The following is a 14,049-nucleotide window of genomic DNA, read 5'->3' on the forward strand; positions in this document are numbered from 1 at the left end:
TGGAAAGGTATCAGCAGTTTATAGGTTAAAGCTGGGAAAAATCAGCTGGGAATCAAGACAGAGGGGTGGCAGGACTGCTCTCTGGCATTACCAAAGTAACTCAATAGAGAAACAGGGAGTTTGATGTAACAGAAATGAAAAAAGCATAGTGAAGGAGAGCAAGGTTCCAGCAACCCGCCTTGCACCTCACAGACCCATCACCAGCACTGCACCTATTGCTAGACCAGCTTCAAAATATAAAATCAGGAGCAAACTTGGGCCCAGCTCCCCTCTGGACAGGACTCCAGTAGCTCCCCCGCCCCTGCTAAACCCACCCCCTCCAAGACATACATTGAATCTTCAACTTTGCCATTTTCACTTTTGCCCCAGTGAGGTCATCCCAACGGCTGATGGACAAAGGTCACGGCTGGCCCCTGACCCTGTGTCATAGGGATGTCCAAAGCCATAGTGTTTGCTCAGTGTCCTGTCTGTCAGTCCCTGGTCATCCATCATTTGTCTTTCTTCACTTCCATGGCCCAATGATCTGTAAGACAGAATAGAAGTCAGGGAATGAAATGGAAGTGAAATCCATCATGGACTGGCCTAGACTGAGGCAGGGCTCAAAAAGAGCATTGGGGGATGGGGACCAGGGGGGAAGGGAGCCCCCTTATTCAAACAACATCAGTAGCTTATTGCGAAGGTGCCATGGCAGCTCCACAGTTAAGGCTGCTTTAAGACTTGTGCTTAAAGCACAGCTTAAACCTCTTTGGGATGAATAACAGAGTGCACCTTCCCCATACTCTGAATACAGAGTAAATGTTCAGGCAAGCCTGTTAATTAACGTGGGTTCTGATTAACATAACGTGGGCCCTTGGAGACAGGACAAGCCCATCCCTTCCACCTGTTGGTGTGTTGTTTGGTTAAACAACATTATGAATTAAACAGGGAACACTTCTGGGTGGGTCTCTGATTAGTCCTGTGTGCCTCAGAGCTGATCTGGGTTGTACAGTCCGTGGGTTTGGCAAGGTGAGAGAGGGCCAGGACAGAGCACGGGGGCAAGGCAGGCTGACACCTGCACGTGTCTCTGCACAGTGAGCCTGCAGTTGGAGCACAGGGAAAAGGCACCTCGTTACTTCGCCTTCTCCAGGGGCCAATGGTGCTAGTTACAGGTGCCAGACGAACAGCCTTGGGCTGGCTGGAAAACCACAGCTCTCTTTCACCAAACACTGAAAGCTTTCAAAATGTATTTTTGTTTCGACCAAGCCTTCCCAAAATGATTTATGAAATGGGGGGGCGGCCTGCGGGGGACAGAGGGAGAGATACCACCCACCAGCACAGCTCATAACCACTAAGAGTCAGTTAATCTCTCTGCTTGGAGCTATTCCACTTTGTACAAATAACAAAATATTCATTGATCCAAAGGGAGACTGACTCTGCACCTGGTGATCAGGGCCCATCACCCGGGACATGGGAGACCCAGGTCCAAATCCCAGCTCTGAGTCGGGTGAGCCTGGGTCTGCCACCTCCAGCTGTAACTAATAGTTCCTTGGGCATTCTGTGAATGTGGGCAGTTCACTCGGTGTGGGGCTCCATCCCCCCTAGTGTAGCTGGGCCACATATAGTGGATGATGAGCCTTCTTCAGCCTTGGCTAACAGAGCTTGGCCTTTTAGCGCAGTCAGTGCGGCTCCTGCTTTAAGATCCAGAGGCCCAAGGATTAATTCCCACCGCCAATGATGCACCCAATTCAATGGGCAAGCATGCACCAGCCCCTCTTGGCAGATTGGTGCCACTGTCCTTTACACCACTTTGTATTACATGGCTTGGCCTTCTTTGAACACCTGGGGGCAGATCCTGCGCTGGTAGAACTGGCCAAAGCTCCATCGTGCACCCTCTCACACTCGGAAATGGGGCGAGGTGTTTGGGAGACTGCAGATTTAATAACCACACATTTGCGCTTCCTAACTATTTGCCCAGCCTTCTCTCAAGAAGCCTAGCTTGGAACCTCCACACTTGGTGCTGTCGATCTTCCTCAGCAAGGGCCAGCAGCTGGGACTCTTTGGGCAGGGGAGGTATCCCAGATGAGTTTTTGCAAGCCTTCAGGACCTCTGGAGAGGCCCCACACACCTGGGAGCCAAACACACCCATGACCTGTGGCCCTAGGCTACGAAGAATCTGCACATGAATCACCACAGCACAAGGTATTTCATACTGCTGATCTTGGAAAGTCTACATGGGAAGGGTAGAGGCTCCTCTGGGATGTGACGCCACCCTCACCCTGCACCAGGAAAATGGTAACCGCTATTAACCTGATGTGCAGTGGGGAGGCACTGACAGGAACAGCAGTGTGACCAACAGGAAGCATGGGGTCCACACCAACCACTGACCGGTGCAACACAGCCCCAACCCCTGCCTGGCAGGGAAAGTCCAGGGCTACCATGCCAACTGCTGACGAGTGCATGATGACCCCGAGGGCCTGTGACCCAGAACGCACTCACTGTGAATGCATCATGCCTGGGACAATCCCCTTGTGCCAATGTCGCTGGTTTGCTTCCAGCATAACGAGGTGTTCAGACATTAAGCCCGGACAGCATATCTAGTCCCACAGAGGGGGAAATTCACGTCACCTAGAGCTTAGCAGAGTGTGATGCAATACCCAACAGTGCGGAGAAATTGTTGGGAGAGGTCAGCCAGCTCCCCCCATCAACCACCAGGGTTGTGCCAGTCACATAGGATGCCAAGGGGCTCGCCAAGTACAGCACACTGTGGGCAATCTCCGTCTTATTCCCTGCCCTATGGAGGGGCAGTGTATCGAGGTAGCTGTCCGTTTCTGCACGAGCGCCACCTATAGAGACAACAGAACAAACAAAGGTCTTTGGACTCTTTATCCAGCAGGACGCTGTTCCCCTACCCAGGGCAAAAGGCTGAAACTGGCTGGCACTGTTTGGGGGTTACAAGGAGTCCAGATACTAGTGATGGGAGCCACACTAAGAAACTTGAGCAGATGCAGAAACATACATGAGGATCTGCCCAAGGGCAAAGAGAGGAGAGTGGAGAAGGGAAGATCTAGACTGAAGAGCAAGACAGAGTTCTACCAAGGAGCTCTCTTAGCCTGGGGAGCAGCCTCCCCTGGCAGATGGTGGAAGCCCCTTGCTTAGGACAGGACAGATACCTGAAGAATACAGAGGAGGAAACAATCCTGCAGCAGGAAGGGTGGATTAAGTGACCTCATCACCTTTACGGTCTCTTAAATTATCATGGAAATATATCCAATGTTTTCATAATCAAGACAGCAGGCTGGGGCTGACTGGGGCAGCACAGGCAGTGCTAGATCACCTGTGTGACATTGCAGGACAACACTGAGTGCAAGAAACAAGTCTTTGTACAGCATCCAGGGCAAGAATCTTAGCGGCTAAACTCCTGTGGTCACAGGGTAAAGTAACAAGGTGGTGCAAAGTCCCTGCCCAGCTTCACCACAAGAGAGGGCCTGTGAGCATCAGGGCACACACTAGCCGCTGTAGCAAGACACTGGTCAGGGTATGGCAGAGGCAGCATTCTGAGCTCTGGGGGCTGGTACACCATCTAAACTCCCCCCTAACACACATATAGTTGCACTAATCAGAGAGAGCCCCCGTTCTCAGGAGAAGCCTCCACCGGGGGACTTCTCTGGGAGCCCCTTACCGAGCCGCCGGTATCCCTCGGTGCCCGCAATGGGGCCTGGTGCCAGGCTGTTGACCCGGATGTTGTTGGGCCCCCACTCCACTGCCAGGTGCCTGGTCATTGCATCTGGGAGGAAGGACATTCAAAGCAGAATGAAAACCAGAGCAACGACAGTGAAGGGATTGCAGAGCGAACAGAGGCGGGGCCAGGCGGGGGGTGTAAGTCTGAAAAGCAAAGGGGTGAAAGTGGTCGGGACTGACTAGTAGAGGGTCCTGTGGTCAGGACTGAGGGGCTTAGGCAGAGCTGTGGAGGGGATGGTGTGTCCAGATCTGGAATGGCAAAGGGCTGAGGGGACAGGCTGGAATAGCAGGGCTGCTGCAAGTCAGCATGGAGCACTAGTGGCAGGGCCGGAGAGGGCAGATCAGGGATATGACGGGTGCTGAGCGTCTGAATGAAGCAGAGGAGTCAGAATTCACAGGACTGGGGAAGCAGCTGGCCTCCTGCAGATACCCTCTCCAAGGAGCTGTGCTTGCCTGCTGACAGAGGGCCTTTTATCACTGCCATCTGGTCCCAGCAGTCGCCCTGACTACGTGTGAGTTTGTGCATATGTCCTACAGGCCATGTAACTAACGTCATCTGGCATTAACAAGCCGTGGAGACCGGCAGCATAGCGTGGTCTGCTGGACTGAGCCCAGCTCAGGCCTGGGTTCTAAACATAACTCTGTCACCAGCTCAGTGTGATCCAGGCAAGTCACTTAGTGCCAGATCCAAAGACCACTGAAGTCTGTGAAAATGCTCCCACTGACTCCAGTGGGTTTTGGATTGGTGCTTAGGCACCGATCTGCGGAAGGCTCCTTTCAGTTATTATTCCTTTCTGTACAATCACGGTTTGCTGGTGGTATCCCAGAATGCATCATCCTGTGTCATCACAATTTTTCTGCAATGTCACATTCTGGAAAGTGGTAAGTAGAGATTGCACAAGGGGGGAATAACTTGTTAAGCCAGGCCGAGTGACCCCTCTTAACCTGGTCAGGGAGGGTGCTGCAGAGATCTGGGCTTGACTCAGCCTATCTGTACTAAGGGGACTACTATGCAAGATCCCCTTGTTCTTCCAAGTCTCTCCATCAGAGGCTCTGAAAGAACCAGTAAGTTGGCTGGGCTTTGGCAGCTTGAAAAGACACAGAAAGGAACCAAATGGGTCAGGTGTGTTTACTGTACCTACAGCCGCCTTGGCCGTCCCAGCATGCACCTGGAGAGCCTGCCCTCTGTAGCTCAAGGTCGCTGTGATGTTAACTATAACCCCGCCATGGTCCTGGATAAACAAGACAGGGAGTTAGGGAACAGAGCAGAGATATCGTTTGTTGGGGCTGCAGGACCTGGGCGTGCGATGCAACAGACTGACCACAGAAATACCCTGAAGGCGAAACTGGTCTGGTAAGGAATGGGGATTGTCTGCCCAACTCTTCTGGTTCTGCCATCTCTGCCTGGCTCTCTGAACACCTCCCTGCTTGGGACCTGCATAGGACGGCTCTCCTTCCGGGCTGTGCTAGAACATTCCAGCACAATCTGCAGCCTGTTTCTAGAAAGATATAAGCACCCTGAGAAGGCAGGAGATGGCAGAGGATTAGAGGCCTCAAGGAAGAGTGAAGGAGATGGAAGGATTTGGGATGGGAAAGGAATCAGTGTTTCACTGGCTCACGTCACCCTCCATCTACTTCTCCTAAGTCAAGGTCACCCTCTCCCCAGCATAACCCACATTTTGCAGGCAGCCACTTTCTAGAGGCAGCCTGAACCACATTCACTGTCACAGGTGAATGGCTGTGTCGGGGAAGGTTCTGCTGCGAGGATGGAAGGTACAGGAAAGACACGAGGAGACAGAGAGGTGATATAAGATGGGGCTGCCAATGAGACAAGATTAATCAGCATGATCGGCTATGGTCTTAGCACACCAGCAGCCTAATCATTGTCAAGTGTTTTGTATGCATCACAGCAAAGGAGAGTTCTAAGGAGGGGTTTGGTGGAGGAGGAGGAGGCCGTTTTGGGGGTGTTTAAGGGGAGCTCCTCTCAAGCAGGAGGGGCAGCCTGGCAGAAAGCACAAAGGGGCTTGTTGGAAAGTTTAACAAGTGGGTGATGGAGGTTGCCATCGTGGGTCCACTGCGGCTGGAATCAGCCTTTTGATACTGGTTGAGAGACGATAGGTGGGGCGGGGCTGGGCTGAGCAGGGCCTTGGAAGTGAAGGCAAGTGCATATGTTTGATACGCTAGAAAAGAGGGAGCCAGGGGAGTGATGGAAAGAGAGAGAGGTGATGTGGTCAGAGCAATGGGCTAGGAAAAGGATCTTTGCAGTTGCTTTCTGAAAGGATGGATACAAGCACGTGTTCATCTTGTTCTGTCCAAAGGAAACAGGATTGGACTTCAATAGACTATCCAAAGCTAACCCTTTCTCTCTCCTCCTGTCCTCCACCCCCCAATCTAAACACCTGGAAAACAGAGGGTTCCCCCAAAAAGACTCTCTGCAGTTGAATGGAAAGGGACTAAGGAACAGTGTTACAATTAATACTTTACATTTCAAATGCTTTCGCTGTGCTTTAATAAAAGGTTAAAGAGATTTTTCAATGGTGATTGGTACAAAGGGAGTCACTGGTGATAACATGCCCTTGAACCCCAGACCACACGTAACTGTTTATCGCTGTAATAACAAGCAAGGATTTTATTAACAGTTTATCCATGGAACCCCCGCCCTCTTATCAACACGACGGACTCCCCAGCAGCGCGTCCTCTGGTCTAAGATGAACTTACCCGCAAGCATTTCTCATAGAGTACTTTGGAGACATTGAAGGTGCCGAGGGTGTCAATGTCGATCACTGTCTTATAAGCATTGAAGGACAGAGCACTGGCCGGGCACAGGAAGTTACCAGCAGCATCTGGAGAGGGAGAGCATCCAGAGGCACAGTCAGTGGGCAGCGGGGGAGTGAGACTGCTATGATCTATTACCAGGTGGGCATAGGGTGCTGCTCCCTCCCTTCCTCCGCAGCAGGGACGGGGTGTGTGCGCACATGTACAATCCTCACTATATAGAGAACATGTGATCTGCCTCGAGGCTACTAACCCAGAGCCACACTGACACAGGCTGCCCAGTGCAACTTCTAATGGTTTCTGGCTCCTCGGTTTAGGTGGGGCACTGTAACTTGCCTTAGCCGCCCCAACTTTAGTTAGCAAAGGACATTTTTAAGAATGCCCCTCAGGCCTCTGCTGTGCTAGTCAGGAAAATCCCCAAAGACTTACAGCTCCTGCTTTGGAGTCCCCAGCTCGCTGGAGCAGCAGAGCAGCCAGCTGCACACAGACCTTTCAGGCAGGGATACACTTTTATATCCAGTAGCTGAGCATGTCCCAGAACTGGGTGAAGGGCTGACTGTTCAGAGAGCAGTGCCTGGGTGCCCCCCTAGCATCGCCACCCCTGGCTCTTGAGGAAGAACGCTACTGGGACAATTGGGTATCAAAGAGTTGGCTACAATCAATTTCCAGATCAGCCAAGCAGGGGCTGCTTGAATTGCTGTTTAAGTGGGCGATACAGAACAGGGTAGAGTCAAACAGAGATGAGTGGGGAACCCTGCTGGGTTGGGAATGAGGCTTGACTGCCCCCTTCCTCGCTTCTTTTTCTGGCAGTCAGTTGTCAGTCTACCACCTCCAGGGGACCAGTATTCCCAGCCTCTCATGTCACTTGGCTCTGCAGGCTCCCACAGGGCAGTGAGAGCATAGGAAGCTTCACCCAGAATAGAGAAATATTCCTCCTAGTCCAGGATCCTGTTTCCAGCATGACCAGCATTCAGATGATGGTACCCATGCCAGCAATGCACCCAGACGTTAACAGAACACTGCCTCAATGGGGGGGGGGAATTTCTTCCTGACCCTCAGTTGGTGATGAGTTTGTTCCCTGACACACACGGGTTTGTAAAATCCTGTCAATTCCCCCACTTTGCAAGCAACTCACTGTTAACGAGGATGTCAATTCGTTCAAACTCTTTCACAGCCTCGTCCACCGCTGCCATGATGGTTTGGGGCTGCCGGACGTCTAGAGAAAGAGGCAGGCATCGCTGACCAGTGGCAGCCTCCAGCTTCTTGGCAGCCTGGAAAAGAGAAAGATTTTGTATTAGGGATCCCAATCCTACCTCCTGCTGTTAGAAACCAGAGGGGAGACTCATACTCTGGCATCAGCGAAAGGACATATCAGGCAGAAGGACCTTCTGTCCCTGTCGTGACCTGGGGAAGCTGTTTGTGTCTTCTGTCATAGGGGGAGGAGGGATAGCTCAGTGGTTTGAGCATTGGCCTGCTAAACCCAGGGTTGTGAGTTCAATCCTTGAGGGGGCCATTTGGGGATTGGTCCTGCTTTGAGCAGGGGGTTGGACTAGATGATCTCTTGAGGTCCCTTCCAACCTTAATAATCTATGACTATGCTGTTAAACAGCTGCCATGTCCCACCCCAGAGGCAGCTGCATTTTGGTGGTGAGTGAAGTGATTCTTGTATGTCGCTATAACCTATACATTACTCTGTCGAGTGCGTGGGATGTTTACATCAAGGCTCTGTTGGAAAGATCACAGCAGGAATGTGTTCACTTCTGGGCACTGTATTACCAGAGAGATATTGACACATTAGAGGGATCCAAGAGAGAACAACAAAAAATAATAGAGGCTGCAGGCACTGGTTTACACTGGAGGACTGAGAGAGCTAACATTTAAACTTGGTTAGGCGATGGCTAATGAGGATGTGGTAACAGTCAGCAGTATCTGATGGGTGTAATGGAGAGGAATTGCTTAGGCTGGGGATGTAATTAGAAGCAACAGAATGAAACTAAGAAAAGTAAAATGTAGGATCAGTAAAAGCTTCCTAACCGTGAGATCTACCAGACTGTGGAAAGAGTCATTGCCTGTGTCATTTGAACTGGAACAGGCAAAACACAGAAGATGATACTGCAGGATACCATCCCGCTCGGGCCCTTAGGGCTGGGCTGCTAGATCTTTTCATCTCTAATTCCTCTGTTTCATTGCCAAGTGCCTCTTGAGCCACACTGACTATGGTATGTTCTTTCTGTGTTCTTTCCATCCTCCTCCCACAGATAAGTCTCCAGAGAAATCTCACAGAGCATCTCTCATAAGCCATTTGCTACAAGGCAGACTCAAAGCTCCAGCAGAAAACACAGAACTGGCACCCATTAAAAAATGCTTTCAGTAGACATCATTATCATACGGGTTAGCAGGACCACATAGTAGCATCTAATTGAGTACAGGCCAACAACCTGGAACATACGAATGGCCATACTGGGTCAGACCAATGGTCCATCTAGCCCAGTATCCTGTCTTCTGATAGTGGCCAATGCCAGTGCTTCAGAGGGAATGAACAGAACAGGTAATCATCAAGTGATCCATCCTCTGTTGCCCATTCTCAGCTTCAGGCAAACAGAGGCTAGGGACACTTCAGGGAAGTTTTGCATCCCTGCCCATCCTGGCTAATAGCCATTGATGGACCTGTCCTCTATGAACTTATCTAGTTCTTTTTGAACCCTGTTATAGTCTTGGCCTTCACAACATCCCCTGGCAATGAGTTCCACAGGCTGACTGTGCGTTGTTTGAAGAAATACTTCCTTTTGCTTGTTTTAAACCTGCTGCATATTAATTTCATCAGATGACACCTACTTCTTGTGTAATTAGTAAATACTTCCTTATTTACTTTCTCCACACCAATCATGATTTTATAGACCTCTATCATATCCTCCCTTAGTCATCTCTTTCCCAAGATGAAAAGTCCCAGTCTTATTAATCTCTCCTCATATGGAAGCTGTTCCATACCCCTAATCATTTTTGTTGTCCTTTTCTGTACCTTTTCCAATTCCAATAGATTGTTTTTGAGATGAGATGACCAGATCTGCACACAATATTCAAGATGTGAGGGGTACCATGGATTTATATAGAAGCAATAGGATATTTTCTGTCTTATTATCTATCCCTTCCCTAATGATTCCCAACATTCTGTTAGCTTTTTTGACTGCTGCTGCACATTGAGTGGATGTTTTCAGAGAACTATCCACAATGACTCCAAGATCTCCTTCTTGAATGGTAACAGCTAATTTAGACCCCATCAATTTATATGTATAGTTGGGATTATGTTGTTCAATGTGCATTACTTTGCATTTATCAACATTAAATTACATCTCCCGTTTTGTTGCCCAGTCACCTAGTTTTGAGAGATCCTTTTGTAGCTCTTCGCAGCCTGCTTTGGACTTAACTATCTTGAGTAGTTTTGTATCATCTTCAAATTTTGTCACCTCACCGTTTACCCCTTTTTCCAGATCATTTATGAATATGTTCAACAGCACTGGTCCCAGTACAGACCCCTGGGGGACACCACGATTTACCACTCTCCATTCTGAAAACTGAACATTTATTTCTACCCTTTGTTTCCTATCTTTTAACCAGTTACTGATCCACAAGAAGACATTCCCTCTTATCCCATGACTGCTTACTTTACTTAAGAGCGTTTGGTGAGGAACGTTGTCAAAGGCTTTCTGAAAATCTAAGTACATTATATCCACTCTTGTCCGCATGCTTGTTGATCCCCTCAAAGAATTTTAATAGACTAGTGAGGCATGATTTCTCTTTACAAAAACCATGTTGACTCTTCCCCAACATATCGTGTTCATCTCTGTTTCTGACAATTCTGTTCTTTACTATAGTTTCAACCAATTTGCCTGGAGTTAGGCTTACTGGCCTGTAATTGCCAGGATCGCCCCTGGAAACTGAATGAAAAGAGGGCTGGCGTTTAAAATGGTTTACAGAACAAAACATTCTGCCTTTTCTATGAAGTCTTGTTATACTGCAGCATATCTAAGACCCTCCAAGAATCTCACAGATCTAAAGAGGTTCATCTCATTATTGACAGAATTACAATATGAAGCCCCAATCCTGCCATCTGCACAGGCACAATAAGGTTCCATGCAAGCATAAAGAGTCACTATGAGGACCCAGTTGCAGGACTGAGGCCTAAGTCAAGAGAATTCTTCTGCTGACCTAGCACTGCCCACACATTTCTAGTGCCAAGCTTAACAAACTATATTAGATTCAAAGCAAAAGTTTCTCACCACATGCTTCCAACAGCAGACATGCCAATGCTTGCCAATTAGTTGTGAAAGATGCAATTTTTAAGTAAAATTAAGCCTGACTCATGAGCTCACCTAAGAACTCTCAGAGTCAGGCTTAATTTTACTTAGAAATTGCTATCAGCCCACCCCAGGCGGCCAGGGCTCCTGCTGTCAAATAAACTTCTCTGCCCCTTCCCACCTCATCCCACTGCCCTGGCTCAGCCCTTCATTCTCCACCTCTTCCCACTGCCCTGGGATGCACATTGTTTTGGGGAGCCACTTCAATACACCTCTTCTGCCAGGGCTGTATAATGCCTCTCCGGGCAGCTGCTTGGAGCTCAGCTTCCACCAGCACCTCCTTCTCATTTCCCCAGGGTTTTCCTTTCTGCTCTGGGCACTGCTGCTGCTTCTGACCAGGAGCAAGGCAGAGTTAAAATTCCATCATCTTCCTCTGCTTCCCCCAGTCCTGAGTGAGGGCTTCCTGCAGGACAGCAGCAGGATATGAGGCAATAATAGAGCCACAAAAGGTATGGAGCATTCATAGACTATTGCAGGGAAGTAACGTTTTGTGAAGCTCCATTTGTGATGTTCCTCATCAGTGAGCGTGTCTTTAATGTCCCTCATGTAGCTGTCTCTCCACAAACAGTGGCAGGGGACCATTTAGGGGAGACTAATGGCTTTTTCCCACTGGTGCAAAATGTCTGGCATGGAGCTGCAAACACTTTGATAGCTATGGGAACAGGTGACTGCCATGGCCTGGGCGGGCAAGAGATAGAGCGTGGACCCTGCAGGTCCTGCTCCATAATTGCATAAAGGTAAGAGCTCTTTGTACTATTGAGAGAGCTCCTCCAGCAGGAGCCAAAATACTCTTCCTTTCAAGAAATATGCAAGAACAGGCAGTACTGTGCTAGTCACAGATCCTCTAAGAGTAGGCAGGGGGAGATCAAAAACCCAAAGGTGGACTAAAAAAACCCATGATTTAATCTTTTATAAGAATCTCATGATTTTTAGGCCAATCTTATGATTTTGTGGGTCTGACTCATGATTTCTGAACTGTTGGGGTTGGCAATGCCACAACAGCATTGCTGGCCAAACTTTCAGGTCAGGACCCCTCCCACAGAGTCCAACAGCTGCTTCTTTTGTCTTCTCAGATGCAAAGAGTGAGATGGACAGGGAGAGAGAGGAGGGGTCTCTTGGAGTGTTTGTCCCTCTTTTTTATAGTTTCAGTCCCTCTCTGAAAAGCATTTCCAGCTGAGAACCAAGAGACAGGGGCTGGTAGAGGAAGGAAACCTCATGCTGTTTCTTTGCTAAGATCCAGATCTCTTTGTCCCTGCCATCCCTTTCTTGCCAAGCAATGGCCACTTCATTGGTGATGGCCCATCAGCTTTGTTGACACCTGACTGGGGCATCAGCTTGCCCTTTGTCTCAGAGAAATTGGTTCAGAAACAGGACAGCAATGATGTCAGCTTATGTTCATAAAGTTTATGCATGTTACTGATCAGCAAGTTATGAGTTTTCAGATACCTCCCAGGGCGTGCCTTGTACAAAGATCATTACAGGGTGTGAATACGAGGCCACATTCTGTCACACCACTCACACGATCGGACTCCATCACCCCATACATAGCTAATGCGCCAGTAAGAACAGAGGAAGAAGGGGAAAGAACAAATGATCTATGGGCACAGCCAGGGAGAGCAGGAAACCAAGAGAGCAGCAAGGCTGGGAGACCCCAAGGAGCTGTGTGATGGCCCAGGGGAGGTGAAGCCTGTGTCCCGCCCCGCCCCGCCCGAGCTACAGCCAATGACGAGAAGGAAGGCAGGGCCTTTGGAGGCTGGGCAGCCCCACTCTGACAGCAGGGAGCCTCTCCCCCTCCTCCCCATTGCCCCAAGTCAGTGATGTGCTGGGGTGGAGCCATCTGGGTATGACGTGACATGCTCCTGCCCAGCCCCAATTTCCACCTTTCCTGGGGGGGAGGGGAGAGGGGCAGAAGCCCCTGTTTGATTGGCTGCCTGCCCCACTGAGCTGCCTCCAGGAGAGGGGCAGCCAATCAGGGCTGCTGCTGCAGAAGGCCAGTGAAGCTTTCCCTCCCACCATGAGCTGGCTGGGGAGTGGTAAGAGCCACTCCCCTATGAGCAGCAGGACTAGGCTCCTCTGCCCACCCCCAGCACCTGCCTGGGAATGGGCAGGGGACCCAGCTGCAGTCCCCCAGGGCCTGGGAGAGGTGGTGAGGAACCCAGGAGATGGAGAGATGAGACAGGGCAGAACTATTTCCTGGGCATGGGCAGATGGGAAAGACTGGTTTCCCCTACAATTAAGGATACTCTTGCTTTCTGCTTTTCACCATAATCAATAAGGTTCTGAGCAGAGTGGGAGGGTCAAGGGCCCAGTTTGGTAGTGTAAAAGGTCTGGATGAGAGGGGGCCTGAGCTGGTGTGTGTGGTGGGGGGAATGTGGTACTTGGCTGAGAGGCCCTTAACTCTTAGGTCAGTGTCTCCCTTCACATCCAGAGTGACTCTGCCCCCTCCCCTCACTACAGACTTATGAGGTCATCACTGTCTCACCCCATCCCCTGCGTGACACCCCTCTCTCATGCCTCATTCAACCCTGAAGGCTCTTTGTCCAGCCATTTCCAGGTTTCCTGCAGCAGCTCCTGAGCCTGTTGATCTCTCTCCCCACCCATGTCTCTTTCTCTCGCTCTCTCTCCCCCCAACACCATTTCTCTCTTTTCTGCCCCCCAGGACACATGGCAGGGCTGGGTTGGAAGACTGCCCAGGGCTGGAGTCGACCAGTCTTCGCTCTCCCCCACTCCTGGGGATGGGGCCCAGGAGTGATGGAGGAAATCCCTAAAGCACAGTTTGGGGCCCCCACATTTATGACTCATGTTCCTGATGCTCAAGCCAGGTCCTGCAGCCCCAGCCTCTCCCTACTCCAGCCCCCCACTGGGGGACAGATCCCACAGCACGTACAGCACATGACTGCTGGAAGGCCAGCAATGTGGTGGTGGACCACAGATAGCCAGGCTGCTCTTGACCTACACACCACCTTCCCTGGAGGAACCGCAGCTTTGTCAGAGCCCCACGTGCTGCTACTGCTGTGGGAAAACCCAGGCGGTGATTCCCAACCCCTTCCCCATGGAGGAGTACCAGGGACCTGGAGCCAGTGAGCGTTGGGCAGGCAGGGAAAGGATGGGGGGGCAGAGCCTGTGTGCTTATCAGCTGCAGCAGCATCACAGTGCCCCTCCCCCCACCCCCACATGAGCAGGGTGAGAATGGCCAATGCCC

At 50.4% G+C, this 14,049-nt stretch overlaps 1 protein-coding gene across 3 annotated transcripts in view; it reads right to left on the reverse strand.

Moving 5' to 3' along the window:
* Positions 1-14,049, reverse strand: part of DECR2 (2,4-dienoyl-CoA reductase 2) — a 20,033-nt gene continuing 5,984 nt past the window's right edge. For 2 of the 3 annotated variants that reach the window (XM_044981047.1, XM_044981045.1), the window contains 6 exons: positions 7,628-7,763; positions 6,436-6,560; positions 4,856-4,949; positions 3,659-3,763; positions 2,634-2,822; positions 1-523 (listed from right to left, as the gene is read on the reverse strand). In XM_044981047.1, coding sequence (XP_044836982.1) covers positions 489-523; positions 2,634-2,822; positions 3,659-3,763; positions 4,856-4,949; positions 6,436-6,560; positions 7,628-7,763 — 684 coding nt within the window. In that variant the 3' untranslated portion in view covers positions 1-488. Of the gene's footprint in view, positions 524-2,604; positions 2,823-3,658; positions 3,764-4,855; positions 4,950-6,435; positions 6,561-7,627; positions 7,764-14,049 lie in introns of all 3 variants that reach the window. The other variant, XM_044981046.1, reaches the window with a different exon arrangement.

The sequence above is a fragment of the Mauremys mutica genome, chromosome 11 (assembly GCF_020497125.1).
Source record: "Mauremys mutica isolate MM-2020 ecotype Southern chromosome 11, ASM2049712v1, whole genome shotgun sequence".
In the NCBI taxonomy this organism is placed as follows: domain Eukaryota; kingdom Metazoa; phylum Chordata; order Testudines; family Geoemydidae; genus Mauremys; species Mauremys mutica.